The sequence below is a fragment of the Gallinula chloropus genome (assembly GCF_964237585.1).
Source record: "Gallinula chloropus genome assembly, chromosome: 31".
Classification (NCBI taxonomy): domain Eukaryota; kingdom Metazoa; phylum Chordata; class Aves; order Gruiformes; family Rallidae; genus Gallinula; species Gallinula chloropus.
The window spans coordinates 553,512-571,955 of NC_140116.1; the positions used below are offsets into that span (position 1 = coordinate 553,512).

The 18,444-nt window shown below is 70.7% G+C and overlaps 2 protein-coding genes across 2 annotated transcripts; one reads left to right on the forward strand and one right to left on the reverse strand.

Annotated features, from left to right (window-relative positions):
• Nucleotides 1–900: 900 nt before the first annotated feature.
• On the reverse strand, nt 901–3,886 carry MFSD5 (major facilitator superfamily domain containing 5; the record flags this gene model as incomplete). Its single annotated transcript, XM_084277180.1, has 1 exon — nt 901–3,886. One exon carries the CDS (start codon nt 3,884–3,886, stop codon nt 2,531–2,533), a length of 1,356 nt encoding a protein of 451 aa, XP_084133306.1. The 3' UTR covers nt 901–2,530.
• A 6,228-nt stretch (nt 3,887–10,114) lies between these two features.
• RARG (retinoic acid receptor gamma) lies at nt 10,115–16,945 on the forward strand (the record flags this gene model as incomplete). Its single annotated transcript, XM_084277322.1, is given in 10 exon segments — nt 10,115–10,163; nt 12,568–12,716; nt 13,671–13,812; nt 14,204–14,364; nt 14,607–14,783; nt 15,462–15,666; nt 16,129–16,287; nt 16,769–16,861; nt 16,864–16,877; nt 16,880–16,945. Coding segments are annotated over 9 exon segments (1,134 nt in total). The 5' UTR covers nt 10,115–10,163; nt 12,568–12,599.
• Between the last annotated feature and the right edge of the window lie 1,499 nt (nt 16,946–18,444).

Below are 18,444 nucleotides of genomic sequence, written 5' to 3' on the forward strand. Positions count from 1 at the left end.
CTGGGGCGGGGGGGGGTTGGCTGGGGGGGGGGGGGTCCCCTCGTTTCTGTAGCCATGAGGGGTTTTAACAGGGTGCCACACAGGAGGGGATGGGGCCGCGTCCCGGGGGGCAGAGGCAGCTGTGGGGCCCTTCACCACCTTCCCCTTTCGCCCAGTGTCATGGTGACTAAATCAGCCCCCAGTCGGGTAGGGATCGGAGCTGCCTCTTGCCCCGTCCTCTGTCCGCAGCGGTGACACCACAGGGACATCCCAAAGGTTCCTGTGCCTCAACCACCCCCCACCCCCCCCACCCCCCCCCCCCCAGACCCTGTTCCGGGGAGTCCTGGGGGCTCCCAGCTGCTCCTCGGGTTGAGCCTGTTTGGTTCCTCCTTCAGGGCCAGTGTGGGGCTGGACTGTGGCCGCAGCACCAGCGCTTCAACGGCAGCACGTGGAAGAAGCGAGGGGTCGGAGGGGCCGAGGTTGAGCGCGGGCGGGTGCCCAAAGTAGTGGGACTCAAATCCCCCCCCCAAACCCCACAACCCGGTGGCAGGACGAACCTCGGGCTGCAGCATCCCCAACCCAGGAAAAAATAACACAGGAATCACTTAAAAAGAGAAAAATCAACCCAAACCCCACCCAGCCCCACTGAACCCAGCGGGACCCATCCAGCCGCCACCCGTGCCGCGTCCTCGCCGCAGCCCCCATCGCCCCAGCAGCAGAGCAGCTCTGCTGCCCCCCCCCCCCCCCCCCCCAGCAAGGCCCCTTTTCCAGCCCCTCAGCTCTCGCCCCAGTCGCTCCCAGGACGTGATGTATCATAACAGAGAATCCACATAACGCGTGTACAGGCTGCGTTGTAAACAGCACAAAAAAGGGGGGGAAGGGGAAAAAAATAGAAAACAAACTACTGAAAAGCGTGGTGGAACTTTTTAAGAGAATATTATAAATACTGTAATATATCCTTTATTTTATCAGCATGCCTTTTGTAAATACAAAGAACTACAAAACCGACTAGAATGGCTTCTGGCTTATGCCACTGTCCATGGTTATTTTTATTTTTTTAAGATTTTTTTTTCTGTTCTCCTTAGACTCTCAGTAGCCAGTAAACCGGCCCCAAAGAGGAAAAAAAGAAACAAAACAAAGCCAAACCCAACCCCACCAACCCCCAACCCTGCCCCAAACTCATTAAAAAAGGGAAAAAAAACCAAACACCCAAACCCCACAAAGCTTTACTGCAGCTGAGCTGTGCGGCAGCATCAGGCTCCTTCCTTCCCTGCGGGGTCCCGACGTGCAATAAGTTGACCAATTCTATGCAAGATTTGGCTGAACTTCCCACTCGTCCCTACGCTGGGCTCTGACTCGTAGGTGAAGCTTGGTACCTTTCGCGTTCGTGCTGGCAACTCCATTCAGCTACTCGGTTACTTTCAAGTCGAAATAAAAAGTCCCTTCAAAGACGGATACAGAAACGCCCGGAGCTTTATTCCTGTAGCCTCAGGTGGGTGCTGAAGGCAGGAGGCTGGGGGGGTGGGGGGGTCTGTGGGTGCTGCTGAGGGAGAACAGGAGCTGCCTGTCACCTCGGGGGGTGGGGGAGTCGTTCCTTGATTTTTGGGTTGGTTTCCTCCCAGTCTCTCCCTCGGGAAGGTGTTTCCATCACCCTGGGGGCACAGGGGGGGTGCGGTGGGGGGGGGGGGACGGACGACGTGTCGATACATCTTCACTGGGTGAAGCTGAGGATGGACAGAGGGAGCTGTGGGTCAGGGGGTGTTAAGGGCTGTTGGTGTCACCCACACACCTCCCACAGTCAAAAGCTGCCCAGGGTTTTTGGTCGGGATCTGGGGCTGTGGGGGGGACAGCACATTCTGGGGGGGTAAAGGGGGGGGGGGTCAGGTAAAACGGCGCAGCTGAAACTCAAGATGACAAGTAGCTCTGTCTCCCCTCCCCCCGCAGAGGAACCCCCCCCTTCTTGGGGTTCCACCCGCACCCATCCCTCAGCGAGCGGGGGGGGGACGGGTGCTGAAGGAATCCCACTCCCAGCCGCTCCCTGGGCACCTTTCTTCACGAGAGGAGAAGCCGATGTCGACCCGGCCGAGCTCAGCTGGAGCCGCCGCGTCGCAGAGGCCAAACCCCCTCTGGGTTCGTTCCTGTTCCACCACAAAGGAAATTCATTAATAACCCCAAACCCCCCAGAGAAACCTCGTTAGAGCTGGAACGAGCAGCAGCGAAGAGTCGGGGTGTTACAAGCTGCCTGGTGGCTCCTAATGACCCACCCAGTGTGATTAACAACCCCCCAGCAGCCCCAGAACCTGGGGGCTCAGGGATTTCCTACCCAAGGGAACGTTCTGGAACAGCCCGACGCCACCCCGAGCGTCCCTGTGCACCCGTCACAAGCGGTGAACACCCAGCAACAGCTCCCACACCACGGGAGCTTCCCGCCTGCTCCTGCCCCACGGGCCCCACACCCCCCCGCCGCAGCGGGTCAGGGTCCCCCACACCCCCCGAGGCAGCGGGGTCGGGGGAAGGGGGGCTGGGGGGGGTTCCTGTCAACCCGTCCCTGTCACAGCTCGGGGGCGGCGTCGGCGTCCGCCTGTCCCGGCAAGCGGAGTTCGGCGTCGTGGCGGCTGAGGGCGAACAGGCGGCCGACAGCCAGCAGAGCCAACAGCGTGACGGCCGCACAGGCGCCGAACATGCTCCTGGTGCCCGTCTGCCGGTCGCTGTCGTGCAGGACCAGTAAGCCCAGACAGGCCAGTAAGTTCAGAGGGAGCCGAAACCAGTTCATCACCCCCAGGAGATCCTTTTCCGGCACCACCTTCCGGCGCAGGAAGCCCATGGCCGGGAAGTAGAGCCCGCAGGCCAGCTCGATGAGCAGGAAGGCGAGGAAGGACTCGGCGGGGCTCTCCTGGCCGGGGCTGGTGGAGAAGGTGAGCATGAAGAGGGAGAAGAAGACGAGGAGGACGGCGAGGGAGAGCAGGTGGACGGGCTGCAGGTGGTACCGCCTGGAGACGGCCAGGCGGTAGAGCGACGAGCCCAACATGCTGGCGGCCATGAACCCCGCGAAGACGATGCCCAAGGGAGCGCCGTGGGGGTCCAGGACGGGCGTCCAGAGGAAGATGAAGATGTAGACGACGCTCTCGAACAGGGCCTGGATGGTGCCCAGGAGCAGCACGCGCCGGTCGGACAGGAGGCACTTCAACCCGTCGCCGCAGGTTTTGGAGAAAGTTCGTTTCTTCCCGTAATTTTCGTCCCAATTCCGGACGGCAAAAACCCCGGAGAGCACCAGGAGGGGGATGGAGACCATGAACGGAGCCACCGGGCCCAGGCCCAGCCCCTCGGTGAAGAACTCGGCCGCCCCCCCGGCCCCCACGGCGATCAGGTTGTTCCAAAAGGCCGCCCGGGAGAAGGTGACGGGGATCCACTCGCCGGGGAAGTCGTGTCGCTCCACGTGCTCGTGCACGTACCACGCCTCGAAGGCCGAGAACAGCAGCGCCGTGGACAGGCCCCCCAGGACCCTCCCCACCGCCAGCACCAGGTAATCCCGGGAGAGCTTCACCAGGCAGCACAGCGAGTAGGTGAGAGAGAAGAGCACGCAGGACTTCTTCCGGCCCAACCGATCCACCAGCGAGGAGGAAACCAGCCCGAACAGGACGCTGGAGGCGAAGCCGCAGACGTAGAGGATGGCGATCTGCCCCTCCAGGAAGCGGTAGTGCTGGTAGAGCTTGTAGAGGTAAGGGCCCTGCAGCCAGTCGGCCGCCAGCGCCGGCAGGTAGACGCGGTAGTAACCGCGCTGGAAGCGCCGGAAGGCGGGGTTGGCGTGGTGGGGGGCTGCGGGGGGCCGGGAGCGGCAGGCGGCCAGTTCCAACGCCGCGCAGGCGGCCAGCAGGACAGCGCAGGCGGAGTAGGAGGCGAGGAGCATGGCGGCCGGGAGACCAGGGGCATCGCCGGGGCCGGGGGGTGCTGGGGGTCCTGGGCGGGGGAGGAATGGGGTCAGGCAGGTCCGTGCTTGGGATGGGGGCGGTGCCGCCCCCCCCCCAGCTCACCCCAAAAGGTGCCGCTGGCCTCGTCAGGCCCCACTGCTGCACCCCTGCCCCCTCTCCCCGCCACCCCCCTGCCCCAGCAGCCCCCAAGCAGAGCCCCCACCCGCCTGAGGCCCCTCGGAGCAGCCACGGGGCCCCAAAACATCCCCCGGCCCCCGAACCCTTCCCTGGGCCCCACCCCGTGCCCGCCCCCCCACAGCCCCCCTGCTCTTGCCGTACGCAAACCCCGCACCCCCCACGGGCCGCAGGGGCCCCGCCGCCCCCCAGAGACCCCCTCGGCCCCCCAGAGACCCCCTCGCCCCCCCCAGAGACCCCCTCGGCCCCCCCCGAGACCCCCTCGCCCCCCCCAGAGACCCCCTCGGCCTCCTCAGAGACCCCCTCGGCCCCCCCAGAGACCCCCTCTCCCCCCCCAGGGACCCCCTCGGCGCCCCCAAAGACCCCCTCGGCACCCCCAGAGACCCCCTCGCCCCCCCAGAGACCCCCTCGCCCCCCCCAGAGACCCCCTCGGCCTCCCCAGAGACCCCCTCGCCCCCCAGAGACCCCCTCGCCCCTCCCAGGGACCCCCTCGCCCCCCCAGCCCCTCCAACCACCCTCGGCCCTCCCGGACACCGCCGGGACCCGTCCAGCCCCCGCTCCCCGGAGACCCCCGACCCCTCCCAGAGCCCCCCCCGCTCCCCCCGGCGGTCCGGGCCCCCCCCGGCCCGTCCCGGAGCCGCCGGGGACCCCCCCCCGCACCTGCCCCTCAGCGGGGCGAGGGGAAGCAGCTGCGCGAGCCGCCGCTTCCACCTTCCCGCTTCCGCTTCCGCCCGGGCCCGGCCGCCGCCATCTTGGCGCGCGTCACGTGACGTGACGTGTCACGGCCCCGCGCTCGCCCCGCCCGCCCCCGCCGGGACTTTTCCTCTCCCCGCCACCTCTGCCCCCGGCCGCGGGGGTCGGTGGGGGCGCCCGGGGGGCTCCGGCTGGAAGAGACCCTGCGGCCCGAACCCGGGCCTGGACACGTCCCTGCCCGGCCTTCGGCGGCGCTCGGGGGGGCTCGGAGGGGTTCGGAACCGCTCGGGAGGGCTCGGAACCTCTCGGGAGGGCTCGGACGCTCTCGGCAGCGCTCGGCAGCGCTCGGCCCGCCGCGGTCACAGTGCCGGTGACGGTCACGGCCGCGCGCGGCGGGATGCGCAGACCCCGCCCGGCTGCGGGGCCCGGCCCGGCCCCACCCCGCACAGCCGCGGGCCCTCAGGGTGCCCCCGAGTGGGCTGCGCCGCGGGGGTCGCAGGGGCAGCTCCCCCACAGCCCCCACAGCCCCCCACAGCCCCCCACAGCCCCCCACAGCCCCCCACAGCCCCCCACAGCCCCCACAGCCCCCCACAGCCCCCCACAGCCCCCACAGCCCCCCACAGCCCCCCACAGCCCCCACAGCCCCTCACAGCCCCCCACAGCCCCCCACAGCCCCCCACAACCCCCACAGCCCCCACAGCCCCTCACAGCCCCCACAGCCCCACCCCCGCTTGCAGCCGGGCCCAGCTCAGTGCCCCCCCCCGCCCCCCCGCGGCGTGTCCGCCCCGTGCAAACCCCCCCTGCCCCCCCCCGCCAGCCCTGACGCAAATGCCCCCCCACCTTGTGCAAATACCCCCCCGGCCCCCCCCGCAAACGCCCCCCTCGCCCTTGCACAGCCCGGGGTACCTGGGGGCGGGGGGCTCAGCCCCTGCCGTGCCTCAGTTTCCCCGTCGTGCGGGGGGGGCACCCCCACACTCACCGCAGCCGCTGGGCCCCCGCCCCGGGGTGGAGCACTGAGGGGGGGTCGCCCCTCACTTGGTGCTCAGGCGGGGGCGGCAGCGGGAAGGGGCGCGGCAGGGCGGGGGGCGGCAGTGGGGGCAGCACGGGGGGGGGCAGCAGCAGGGGTGGCGCTGGGGGCGCCAGGCGGGGGGGTGACAGGGTGGGGGGCAGCAGGGCGGGGGGGGACACTGGGGGCAGCTGGGCGGGGGGGAGAAGGGGGGGTGGCACGGGGGGTGACAGGGTGGGGGGCAGCAGGGCGGGTGACAGGGGGGGCAGTACGGGGGGTGACAGGGTGGGGGGCAGCAGGGGGGGCAGCAGGGAAGGGGGAAACAGGGGGGGCAGCAGGTGGGGTGACAGGGTGGGGGGCAGCAGGGAAGGGGGCAGCAGGGGGGGTGACAGACAGGGGGGCAGGCGGGGGGGCAGCAGCAGGCAGGGGGGCAGCAGGGGGGGTTACAGGCGGGGGGGCAGCAGGGGGTCTGGCAGGGTGGGGGGCAGCAGGGGCTCTGGCAGGCGGGGGGGCAGCAGCAGGCGGGGGGGCAGGCCATGGGGCCGGGGGGTCCCCGGTGGCGGTGGGGCCGGGGTCCCGGCCAGCCCAGCCCCATGGCGCTGCCCCCCCCGCTGCCCCTCCCGCCCGCCCGGCGGATTTACAGCCCAAAGCCGCTGAGCTGCGGGGGGGGGGTGGGGGGGGCTGCACGTGGCAGCACCCATGGGTGCGGGGGCCGCGGCCGCCCGGCTGACCTCAGCTGCCCCCCCGAACCACCCCCCGGGCCTGGGCTGCCCCCGGCCGCGGGGGGGGCTCGGGGGGACACGGGGGGGGCACGGAGAGGGGCCCGGGAGGGCTCGGGGGTCACTGGGAACATGGGGGGCTGGGGGGATACTGGGGGGCTCAGGACATGGGGGGACGCGAGGGATGTGGGGACAGGGGGGGCACGGGGGGGGCACGAAGGACTCTGGGACGTGTCCGGCCATCCGTGTGTCCGCGTGTCACCCGGACACCGCGTGTGCACGCGCCTCACCCGCCACGAGCGTGTGACACCCAGGACCTGCCACGCGTGTGCGAGCGTGTCCCGTGCACGCGCACACCCAGGACACGCGTGTGTCACGCGGGACACAGCACCTCACCCAGAGCGTGCCCTGGGTGTGCAGGCGTGTCAGCCGGCAGCCTCCCAGCCCCGCAGCCCCTCCGCTGCCACGCGTGTCCCTGACACACGCGTGTCCCTGTCATGCGTGTCCCTGTCACGCGTGTCCGTGTCACGCGTGTCCCCGTGCCCGGGGGTGGCAGGGCCGTGTCGTCCCGCGTCCCCTCCGGCCTCATCCTGCGGTTTGGGAAAATACACAGCGGGATTTCGGGTGGTGCCACGTGAGGGAGCGTGCGAGGGCCCGCGTGTGAGCACACGCACACGCACACGCAGGGGGTTGGGGAGGGGGTCGCGGGTCGGGGGGAGGAGGGGATGGGTGTGAGCAGACACACACACGTGTGAGCACAGCGGGTCTGGGCAGGGGGCAGAGGGCAGGTGTGGGTGCCCGAGCGTGCGAAGCCTCGTGCGAGCCCCCCGTGCCCATGCGTGTGCACACGTGTGAGCGTGCGAAGCCTCGTGTGAGCCCCCCCGTGCCCATGCGTGTGCACACGTGTGAGCATGCGCAGCCGTGCACGGGTCTTCCCACGAGCACCAGCGCGTGTGCGCGTGCACAGGCGTGTGTGAGCACGTGTGCGTGTGCCCGTGCCGGCTCACACCCCTGTTAGCGTGTCTCTGCCTGCACCAGCGTGTGCAAACCCTCGCGTGCAAACGCGTGTCCCGGCACACGGGCGGAGCACAAGCCCCCCCCCCCCCGTGCCTCAGTTTCCCCCCGAGCCCCGGAGCCCCGGCGAGGGGCGGAGGAAGAGGCGGGGGAGGGAAGGGGGGGGCGGGGGGAGGCCCGGGATGGGGGGACGGAGGGGGGGCGGGGGGGCGGGGAGGCGGGGGGCGGCCCCGCCGCCGATGGGGTCATGGAAAAAGGTTCGGGTGGAAAATCCTCCCCCCGCCGCTCAATGGCGCCTTTGTTCGGGCTGGGGCCCCGCGGCAGCCCCCGCCCCGGGGGTGTGTCCGGGGGGGCGGGGGGTGTGTGTGGGGGGGGGTGTGGGTGTGTGTACACCCCGGGTGTGTTCCCCCCCCCGTATCCCCTTCCCCGCATCCCCTTCCCCGCTCTTCCCCACCCCCCCGTGCCTCAGTTTCCCCGCCGGTCGCCGCGCTGAGCGGGGGGTGCAAGGCCGGGGAGGGGGGCACAAGGTGGGGGGGCACAGGGCGGGAGGGGGGCACAGGGCGGGGGGGGGGGGCGGGTGTGCCCGGGCTGAGACACCGTGCAAACGGCTCCAGAGCCCCGTGGGACCGCGCAGGGCCGGGCGAGGCCGCCGTGCAAGGGCGTGCAAGGGAGGGCAGAGCCGGGCACCGGGCCTGGCGAGGGGCCATGGGGGTGTGCAAGGGCGTGCAAGGGTGTGCAAGGCCAGGCGGTGCCATGCCGTGTGTGTGGGGCCGTGTGACACGCTGGGCAGTGCCGTGGTGTGACACACGGCACCACACGGATCCTCCCAGCCGCGCTGTGAGACCCTGTGTGCCGCCACACGTAGGCGTGCAAGGCCCTGCAAAGCTGTGCAAAGCTGTGCAAGGCCGTGCAAGGCCGTGCAAGGCCGTGCGAAGCTGTGCAAAGCCGTGCAAGGCCGTGCAAGGCTGTGCAAGGCCATGCGAAGCTGTGCAAGGCCGTGCGAAGCTGCTCCCCACGGGACCCCCGCCCGCCCACCCACACCCTGCGCCGCGGGGCTGGGCGCTGGCGTGGGTGTGGGTGCTGCTGGGGGGGCAGGAATGCGGCCGGGCGGGTGCTGCCGCGCACACCTCGCACGCCTCGCACGCCCTCGCACGCCCGGGCACGCGGGGACACGCCCTGGGCTGCGCCGCACGGGGCACGGCCGGGCTGGGCACGGGCACAGGCGACGCCGCGCGCCATCGCGCACGCTCACGCTGCACGGCCTTGCACACCTGTGCAGCCACACACACACACACACACACACACACACACGCCCGGTCACACACACACACTCTCACACACTCACACACACACTGTCGTGAGCGCTCACACACGCTCGTGCCCACTCCTGCACACTTTCCCAAGCAGATACTGGTGCACGATCACACCCACTCGTGCACACTCACTCACTCACACTCACACTCACACTCACACTCACTCACACTCACACGTCCCAGGGGAGCTCTGGGCGCCAGCAGGACTCACGAGGGGGGTGCAGGGAGGTGTCTGCCTGCCCCATCACATCCCCTGCACACACACAGCTCGTGCCGCCCGTGCAAGCCTTGCACACCCCTGTGCACACCCCTGTGCACACCCCCATGCCTTCCCTTTGCCTGGCTCCTCCAGCACAGCCCTGTGTGAGTGTGCAAGGGCCGTGTGAGTGTGCAAGGGCCGTGTGAGTGTGCAAGGGCCGTGCAAGGGCCGTGTGATGCGCGAGGCCCGCGCGAGGCCGCCAGCAGCCGCGGGGGGGGGGGGGGGCAGCTGCTGGTTTTAATTACCCGCGGGCTGCTCAGGCTAATTGGGACCTTTCGGCTGCGGCGAGGGGGGGCTGGGGGGGCCCTTTCGGGGCCACCACGTGGCACCGGGGGCACGAGCGTGTCCCCCCCCCGCGGGGCCCCGGGACGGGGTGACACGCGTGGGGCACGGGGGGGGGGAGGGTGACGCGGGAGGGTCCCCGTGGGATGCGGGGGGGTGACGGGGACACGAGGGCGTCGCCCCCTCTGCGTGCCGGGGACACGGACCTGGGGACCGGGGGGACACGGGGTGGGACTGGGAGGACCGGGGAGGGGCTGACACGGGACTGGGAGGACTGGGACTACTGGGCGAGGAGCCGGGCCCCGGGGGCGGGGCTGGGGGCAGGTCGGGGCACGCCCCCCCCTCCCCATCCCCCCCCCCGCTCTATGTGCGCGTGGCCCCCCCGCGCGTGACCCCCGCAGCGGCCGCGCGCGCCGCAGCATCCCGGGGCCGCGGGTGACACCGCGCGGGGCCGCGTCCACCCCCCCACCCCCCCCCCGGGGTGTCCCCGCCTTCCTCCCCCCCTCCTCCCTCCTCCTCCTCCTCCTCCTCCTCTTCCCCCCGCCGCCGCCCCGCCCCCTCCCCGCCGTTCCATGGGCCTGGGGACCGGCCCGGCCCGTGGCGCGGCCGGTACCGGGCGGGGGTCGGCGCTGCCCCCGGGGCCGGTCACCATGTTCGACTGTCTGGAGGCGCTGGCGGGACCCCGGCGGCTCCACGACGTGACGAACCGCGGGACGTGCGCGCTGCGGAAAGCGGGTTACGGGCCGCGCTGCGGGGCTCTGCCGCCCTTCGCCTGGCCGCCGCCCGCCCGCCGCGGTACGGGGCGCGGGGATGCGCGGGGAGGCGCGGGGAGGCGCGGGGAGGCGGGGGGGGGTGTTGGGGGGGGGGATGTTGGGGGGGGGGGATGCTGGAGGGGGATGTTGGGGGGGGGATGCTGACGGGGGGCGGAGTGGGAGAGCGCGGGGGTTGGGGGACACACGCCTCCCCCCCGCATCCCGGGGGTGGGGGGTGTCTGGGGGGGGGATTTAAATCAGTCCCCGCGGGGGGGTCTTTATGGGGGCGCCCCCCTCCCCCAAACCCCGACTCCAGGCTCCTGTCCTTCCCCCCGCCCCATATTCGGGGGGAGTGGGGGAGGTGGGGGTTGGGGACACACCTTTCCCCCCCCCGCATCCCGTGTGTGTGTGTAGGGGGGGGGGGTATCTAAATCATTCCCACCCCCCCTTTATGGGGTTGTCCCCCCAACTCCAGATTCCCGTGCTCCCCCCCCCCAAAAAAGAAGCAGCATCCCCCCCCCCCCATATCCCGGGGGGGAGTGGGAGTGCGCGGAGGTTGGGGGTTCCCCCATAAAGACCCCCCCGGGGGGGGGATGGTTTAGGTACCCCCCACACACCCCCCCCCGGGATGGGGAGGGGGAAGGTGTAATGGAGCCGTTTGGGGACAGACACCCCCCGTGGGATTGGGGGGGGCACGGGGTACCCCCAGCTTCCATCCCCCCCCCGTATCCCTCTGCGCCCCGTGGAAATTTGGGTGTGGATGGCGGGGGGGGGACACACACCCACGGGGGGGGGGGGGATGCTGGCGGTGCAGCGCGACCCCCCCCCACTCCATCCCCGGGCCCGTTCACCCCCCGGGGTGCGTGTCCCCCCCTCGCGTGTCCCCCCCCTCGCGTGTCCCCCCCCTCGCGTGTCCCCTCTGCCCCCCCCGCCCCGTGTGCGTGTCCTGCCCCCTCCCAGCTCCCCGGCCCAACTGGTTCCAGTCCGGGGCTGCCGCACCCGCCCAGCGCCGCTGCCAATGTGGCACTTAACCCCTGCGGGGCCACCCCGAACCGCCTCACCCCCGCGGCGCTGGGGGGCTCTGCCCCCCCCCGCTGCCGAGCATAGAGGGGGGCAGCAGCCCCCGGCTGGGGGCGGGGGGCGCCCCCCTGTCCCCCCAGTGAGTCTGGGGGGGGGGATACCCCAGCACTGGAGCCAGGCGGCCCCCAGAATTGAGGGAGCGTTTTGGGGGGGGGGGGGGGGCAAGTGCGGAGCGTCACATCGGGCCCCCCCGGGTGGTTTTGGGGTGCTGGGTTTTGGGGGGGTGGGTTTAGCTCAGACCCCCGTAAAAGCCCTAATTTTATCTTGGGGGGGGGGCAAACTGAGGCACGAGGCCCAATGTGCCCCCCCCCCTCCCCCAAACCACCCCCCCGGCACCCTCCGTGGGCACCAACAGCTCTGGAGTGGGGAGAAGGGGGGAGCGGGGGGGCAAGTTCAACCCCCCCCCCCCCCAAACTTCGGACCTGACAGAGTCAGTGTGGCCGGGGGGATACTGGGGTTACTGGGGGTACTGGGGGTACTGGGGGTACTGGGAGAGGAGGATGAGGGGGGGTGCCCCGAGCCTGCCCCTCCCCCGCCGGCCGTGCGAGGTGCGCGCGGGGGGGTCACAGGGTGCGGCACCGGCTGCGGTTGCGTTTCCAGGGCGGGGGGGCCGGGGGGGTGTGTAGGAGGATGGGGGGGGGGGGGGACACGGGGACACCCAGGGACACACAGACACCCTGTTTATTTTCGGGTGACCGCGGCGCGTGCGGGGGGGGGGGGGGGCGGGGGGTGGGGAGGAGGAGGATGAGGATGAGGAGGATGAGGAGGTGGAGGGGGGGCCGGGGGAGCTGTGTGCCCCCCCGCCCAGCTGCGGCCCCGCTTGAGGCCGGGCAGGAATTTCCTCAATTTCAGCAATTTCGGGTGGTTTTTATTTTTTCTCTAGAAAAACACACAAAAAACTCGCCCCTCCCCCACCCACCCCCGGCACCCGCCCGGGACCGCGGGGCAGGGTGGGGTCCGTGTGTCATCCCCCCCGCACCCCCCTCGCTGAGATGCTGAGGTCACCCCCACCCCCACCCGGCCCCTCTGCCAGCGGGAATTGGGGGGGGCGATACCAGCCCATCCCCCCCCCCTCAGGTTGTGGGGGTGGGGGGGGCGCTGGGAAGGGGGAGATGGGATAGTGGGGGGGTTGGGGTGAGGGGGTGCTGGGCTGGACCCCCCCTTCTCAGTCCCCTGTCCCTTGGTGTTTGCCCCCCCCAGCCCGAGACACTCCCGGACCCCCCCGGACCCCCCAAGCCGCCAGACCCCTGCGCCCCCCCCGCCGCTCCCCGTGCCTCAGTTTCCCCACCACCACCCAACCTTGGGGGGGTCTCATACAGGGTGGGGGGTCTTTGGCAGCCCCCTGACCCCCCCCTCTCGCCCCCCAGCCGTGGAGCCGCAGAGCCGCAGCGGGGAGGAGATGGTGCCCAGGTCGCCGTCGCCGCCCCCCCCGCCCCGCGTGTACAAACCCTGCTTCGTCTGCAGCGACAAGTCCTCGGGGTACCACTACGGGGTCAGCTCCTGCGAGGGCTGCAAGGTCAGCGGGGACACCCCCCCGGCACGGGGGCTGAGCTGGGGGAGAGGGGAGACACCCCCCCGGGCAGGGGCACGGGGGCTGAGCGGGGGGAGGGGAGAACCCCCCGGCATGGGGGCTGAGCGGGGGGAGGGGAGACCCCCCCGGCACGGGGGCTGAGCTGGGGGAGGGGAGACCCCCCCCCCGGCACGGGGGCTGAGCTGGGGGAGGGGAGACACCCCCCCGGGCACGGGGGCTGAGCGGGGGGAGAGGGGAGACCCCCCCCGGGCAGGGGCACGGGGGCTGAGCGGGGGGAGGGGAGACACCCCCCCGGGCACGGGGGCTGAGCTGGGGGAGAGGGGAGACCCCCCCCCAGGCACGGGGGCTGAGCTGGGGCGGTGGGGAGACCCCCCCCCAGGCACGGGGGCTGTGTTGGGGTGGTGGGGAGACCCCCCAGGCACTGGAGAGGCTCGCTGAGGGGCACTGGGATGTCCTGACCTCCCCTGGGCACTGGAGAGTCTTACTGGGAGACACTGGGAGACACTGCAGAGCCCCCCATGGCACTGGGGGGGTCTTACTGGGGACGGACGGACTGGGAAGTTGTGTCTCTCCCCATCCCGACACTGGGGAGTCTTACTGGGAGACACTGGGAAGCCCCCCTATGGCACTGGGAGGGGTCTTACTGGGGGGAGGGCACTGGGAGGTGGGGTGTGTGTCCCCAGCACTGAGGAGGCTCACTGGGGGGCACTGGGATGTCCCAACCTGCCCCCCAGGCACTGGGGAGTCAGCACTGGGGATCACCCCCCCCCCCCTCCCCATGGACCCCCCAGTACTGGGGAGCTGGTAGTGGGTCCCCCCACCAGGGACCCCAGGAAACCTTACTGGGGCAGGGGGTCTGGGGAGCTGGGCTGGGGACCCCGGTGGGGGGTGGGGGATGCCCCCCAGGTGTAGCACCCCCTGTGCCCCCCCCGCCCCCAGGGCTTCTTCCGGCGCAGCATCCAGAAGAACATGGTGTACACGTGTCACCGGGACAAGAACTGCCAGATCAACAAGGTGACGCGCAACCGCTGCCAGTTCTGCCGCCTCCAGAAGTGCTTCGAGGTCGGCATGTCCAAGGAAGGTGGGTGGGGGTCCCGGGGGGGGGTCCCGGGGGGGTCCCGGGGCGGGGAGGGGGGATACAATCCCCCTCCATCCCTCCGCGGGGGGGGTGATCCCATCAGGCATCACTGGGTCTGCTCCCCCCGGCCGTGGGGGTGTCCCCATCCCCTGGGGGAGCTGAGGGGGGGGCAGGCAGGGCTGGTGGCCCCCCACACACCCCCCCCCGGTGTGGGGGGGCCCTGGCGTCCCCTCCAGCCGCATTGTGCTATATGTGGATATCCTGCTCGCGCATCCTGTCCCCGCGTCCCAGCGACAAGAATTGGGGGGTGGGGGGAGCAGGAAGCACCATCCGGGGATGGAGCAGACCCCAAATCCCCCCCCACACCCCACCCCAACCTTCCATCCCCCCCCAGCTGTCCGTAACGACAGAAGCAAGAAGAAGAAGGAGGTGAAGGAGGAGATGGTGGCTGAGAGCTACGAGCTGAGCCCGGAGCTGGAGGAGCTGGTGCGGAGGGTCAGCAGAGCCCACCAGGAGACCTTCCCCTCCCTCTGCCAGCTGGGCAAGTACACCACGGTGAGTGGGGAGGGGTCACCGGGCAGCCCTCGGCGCTGAGACCCCACAACTCGTGTCACCGGGCAGGGCTGAGACCCCACAATTCATGTCACTGGGTGGCCCTCAGGGCTGAGACCCCACAACTCGTGTCACTGGGCAGGGCTGAGACCCCACAACTCGTGTCACTGGGCGGCCCTCAGGGCTGAGACCCCACAACTCGTGTCCCGAGTGGCTCACAGCCGTCCGTCCGTCTGTCCACGCAGAACTCGAGCGCCGAGCACCGCGTGCAGCTGGACCTGGGGCTGTGGGACAAGTTCAGCGAGTTGGCCACCAAGTGCATCATCAAGATCGTGGAGTTCGCCAAGCGCCTGCCCGGCTTCACCGCGCTCACCATGGCCGACCAGATCACCCTGCTCAAGGCCGCCTGCCTCGACATCCTGGTGAGGGGCGCTGCCGGGGGGCTTGCTGCTGGGGAGGGGGCACGCGGATGGCAGGGAGGGCTACTGGGGGGACACAGGGAGGGAGGGAGGGAGGGGGGGATGGATGGATGGATGGATGGATGGACAGTAGCAGGGAGGTTCTCGCTGTTGGAGAGTGGGACACATGGATGGATGGATGGACGGACAGAAGGATGGACAGTGGTGGTGGTGGGGATGTCCTTGCTATTGGGGGGGACACATGGATGGATGGACGGACAGACAGACAGATGGATGGATGGATGGATGGACGGACGGACAGATGGATGGATGGATGGACAGAAGGATGGACAGTGGTGGTGGTGGGGATGTCCTTGCTATTGGGGGGGGACACATGGATGGATGGACGGACAGACAGATGGGTGGGTGGATGGATGGACAGGTGGATTGCAGGGTGGTCTCAATGTTGGGTGGGGACACATGGATGGACGGATGGATGGGATGGAGGGAGGGAGGCTGGATGGACGGACAGATGGACGGACGGATGGAAGGCTGTCGGGCTGGCTGGACGGATGGATGGATGGATGGACAGACGGACAGACAGATGGCTGGCTGGACGGATGGATGGATGGACAGATGGACGGACGGGTGGCTGTGGGGCTGGCGGTGCCCCCGCGCCGGCTCTGAGCCCCCTGCCCGCAGATGCTGCGGATCTGCACGCGCTACACCCCCGAGCAGGACACGATGACGTTCTCGGACGGGCTGACGCTGAACCGCACCCAGATGCACAACGCGGGGTTCGGGCCCCTCACCGACCTGGTCTTCGCCTTCGCGGGGCAGCTGCTGCCGCTGCAGATGGACGACACCGAGACCGGGCTGCTCAGCGCCATCTGCCTCATCTGCGGAGGTGCGGCGGGGGCGGGGGCGGGGGGACAGGGGGACAGGGGTGGGGTGACCTCGGGGACAGGGGTGACCTCAGGGACGGGGATGCGGGGACCTTGAGGTGATGGGGATGCAGGGATGAGGATGTGGGGACCTCGGGGCCGTGGGGATGCAGGGACAGGGGGACACGGGGACCTGTGGGCCAGGTGAAGGGGGGGACGTAGGCACCTCCAGACCGGGGCACAGCAGCGACATGGGGACCTCGGGGCCGTGTGGCAGTGGGGAGGGGGACACACGGACACGGGGACACGGGGACCTGACACCCAGGACCACACGGACGGACACAGGGACCTCTGTGCCGGAAGGAGCCGGGGCCAGCGGGGCCACCCCAGGCTCAGCCACGAGTCCCCAGAGCAGCGCCACAGGCTGGGTGTCCCCCCCCCCTCCCTCCGCGCGTCCCCCCCACGAGTCGTCGTGTCCCCCCCAGACCGGATGGACCTGGAGGAGCCGGAGCGGGTGGAGCAGCTGCAGGAGCCGCTGCTGGAGGCGCTCAAGGTCTACGCGCGCCGGCGCCGGCCGCGCCAGCCGCACATGTTCCCCCGCATGCTCATGAAGATCACGGACCTGCGCGGCATCAGCACCAAGGGTGAGGGCCGGGGGCGCCGGGGCGCCGGCCCCCTCCCAGAAATCCCCCGCCGCCCTTCCCCGGGGCTGGGAGCTCGTGGGAGGGGGGGGGGGAAGAGGGGAGGGGGATGCTCAGGGAGGGGGGAGGGGGGTGATGCTCAGCACCGGGGAGGGGGGGGATCCGGGACACCGACCCCCCCCAAAAAATACCCCACCACCTCCCAGACCCCTTCCCTGGGCTGGGGGACCTCAGGGCGGGGGGGGGGGTGAAGAGGGGAGGGGGTGATCATGGGGAAGGATGCGTGGGGCGGGGGTGATGCTCTGGGGGGTTGGAGCTCGGTGGGGGGGTGTTGGAGCTCGGGGGGGGGTTGGAGCTCGGGGGGGGGGTTGGAGCTCTGGGGGGGGGGGTGGAGCTCGGGGGGGGGGGTTGGAGCTCGGGGGGGGGTGTGGAGCTCGGGGGGTGCGGCTGGGGGTGCGGCCGTTGCTGAGCCGCGTCCCCGCAGGCGCGGAACGGGCCATCACGCTGAAGATGGAGATCCCGGGCCCGATGCCCCCCCTGATCCGGGAGATGCTGGAGAACCCCGAGATGTTCCAGGAGGAGGAGGAGGCGCCGCCCCCCCCCGCCCCCGGAGCCCCCCGCTGCCCCAGACAGCCCCCCCAGCCCCCCCGCCTCCCCGTAACCCCCCACCCTCTGCGCCGGGGGGGGGGGGGGGCACCCGTAACGCCCGCGGCGCTGGACACTCGTGATTTGCCTTCCAGGACCCCCCCCCTTGCTCCGGGGCTGGGGGGTCCCCCACGGTGTGCCCCCCCCGCCAAAGGGGGGGGGGGCTGCAGAGACTGACGGAGCCGCCCGGGGCGCGCCCCGCGGCACAGCTATTGCCTTAAGCTGGGGGGCCCGGGGGGGCCCCCCCACCCCAACCTCAGCTTCAAGCCAAAGCCCCCCCACCCCAGCCCCGCTGCTGCCCCCCACCCTTGTACTGGGGGGGGGTTGAGGGGCCAACTACAGACAGGAGCCACCCCCCCCCCAATTAATGCCAGAGACCCCTGGGGTGACCCCCCCTCCCCGTGCCCTTGCCAAGCTGAGGGGGGGCCCCAGGCAGCTGGGGGGGGCCCAGGCGTCCAGGACTTTATTTATTGGAGACAGGGTGGATTGGGGGGGGGGGGGGGGCGCATCCCCATTCCCCCCCCCGCTGGGCACTGCTGGGGCGCAGGCAGGAAACTCCCCACCCCCCAGTTTGGGGGGGGGGGGCGCATTTTATTTGCTGGGTGATTTTATATAGGGGAGGGGGGGAGGGGCTGCTTGTGGGTTTTGCTTTTTGACGCTGTTTGGGGGGGGGAGACACCTAAAAAATACCCCCCACCCCCTGCTACACCCCCCCCCCAGCACAGAACACTATAGAGACCAAAGATGGGGGGTCCGAGGTGACCCCCCCCAAACCCTCCCAGTCCGGGGGGGTCTCAAGCCATAGTCACAATGACTCCAATGCCATGGGGGGGCCCTGCCTGGTGCCCCCCCCCAGGGCAGCTTTACTGGGGGGGGGGGTATCACCCCAACTGCCCCCGCAGTGAACTGCCCCCCCCCCCCCCAAATGTCTGTTACCTCCAGCATGGCTGGATGGGGGGCTCCGTGCCCCCCCAATTTCTTCCCCCCCCCCCCCCATTTTTGGGGTGCACAGCCCGGGGGAGGGGCCCTGTTACACTACACGGGGGGTGCCCCCCCCGGGGCAGCACTTTGACCCGTTATTTATTCCTTTGCGTTTACACCGGGGTCCCCCCGGCCCCGGGGGGGGTTCCCCCGCCGCTGCCCCCCGCCGCCCCCTCCCCGGTGTCCGAGCTGCCCCCCCTTCCTCGGGGGGGCCCCCCCCGCCATGTTTACAGCCCACCCGCCCCCCTCGCGGGGGGGACACACGGGACTTTTCTATTTTTGCAAAATAAAGTGATGGAAATTTGGGGGGTCCCGGTGTGGTTGGGGGGGGGTCCCGGTGTGGTTGGGGGGGGGTCCTGGTGTGGTTGGGGGGGGGTCCCGGTGTGGTTGGGGGGGGCCCGGGGGGGCACCCCGGGATGATGGGGGGGGGAAGGGAGCTGGGAATGGGGGCTCCTCCGTTGGGGGGTGGGGGGCACTCAGGGGTGGGGGGGGGCACCCCGGGGCGGTGGAGGGGGGGTCGGTGGCTGCAGGACC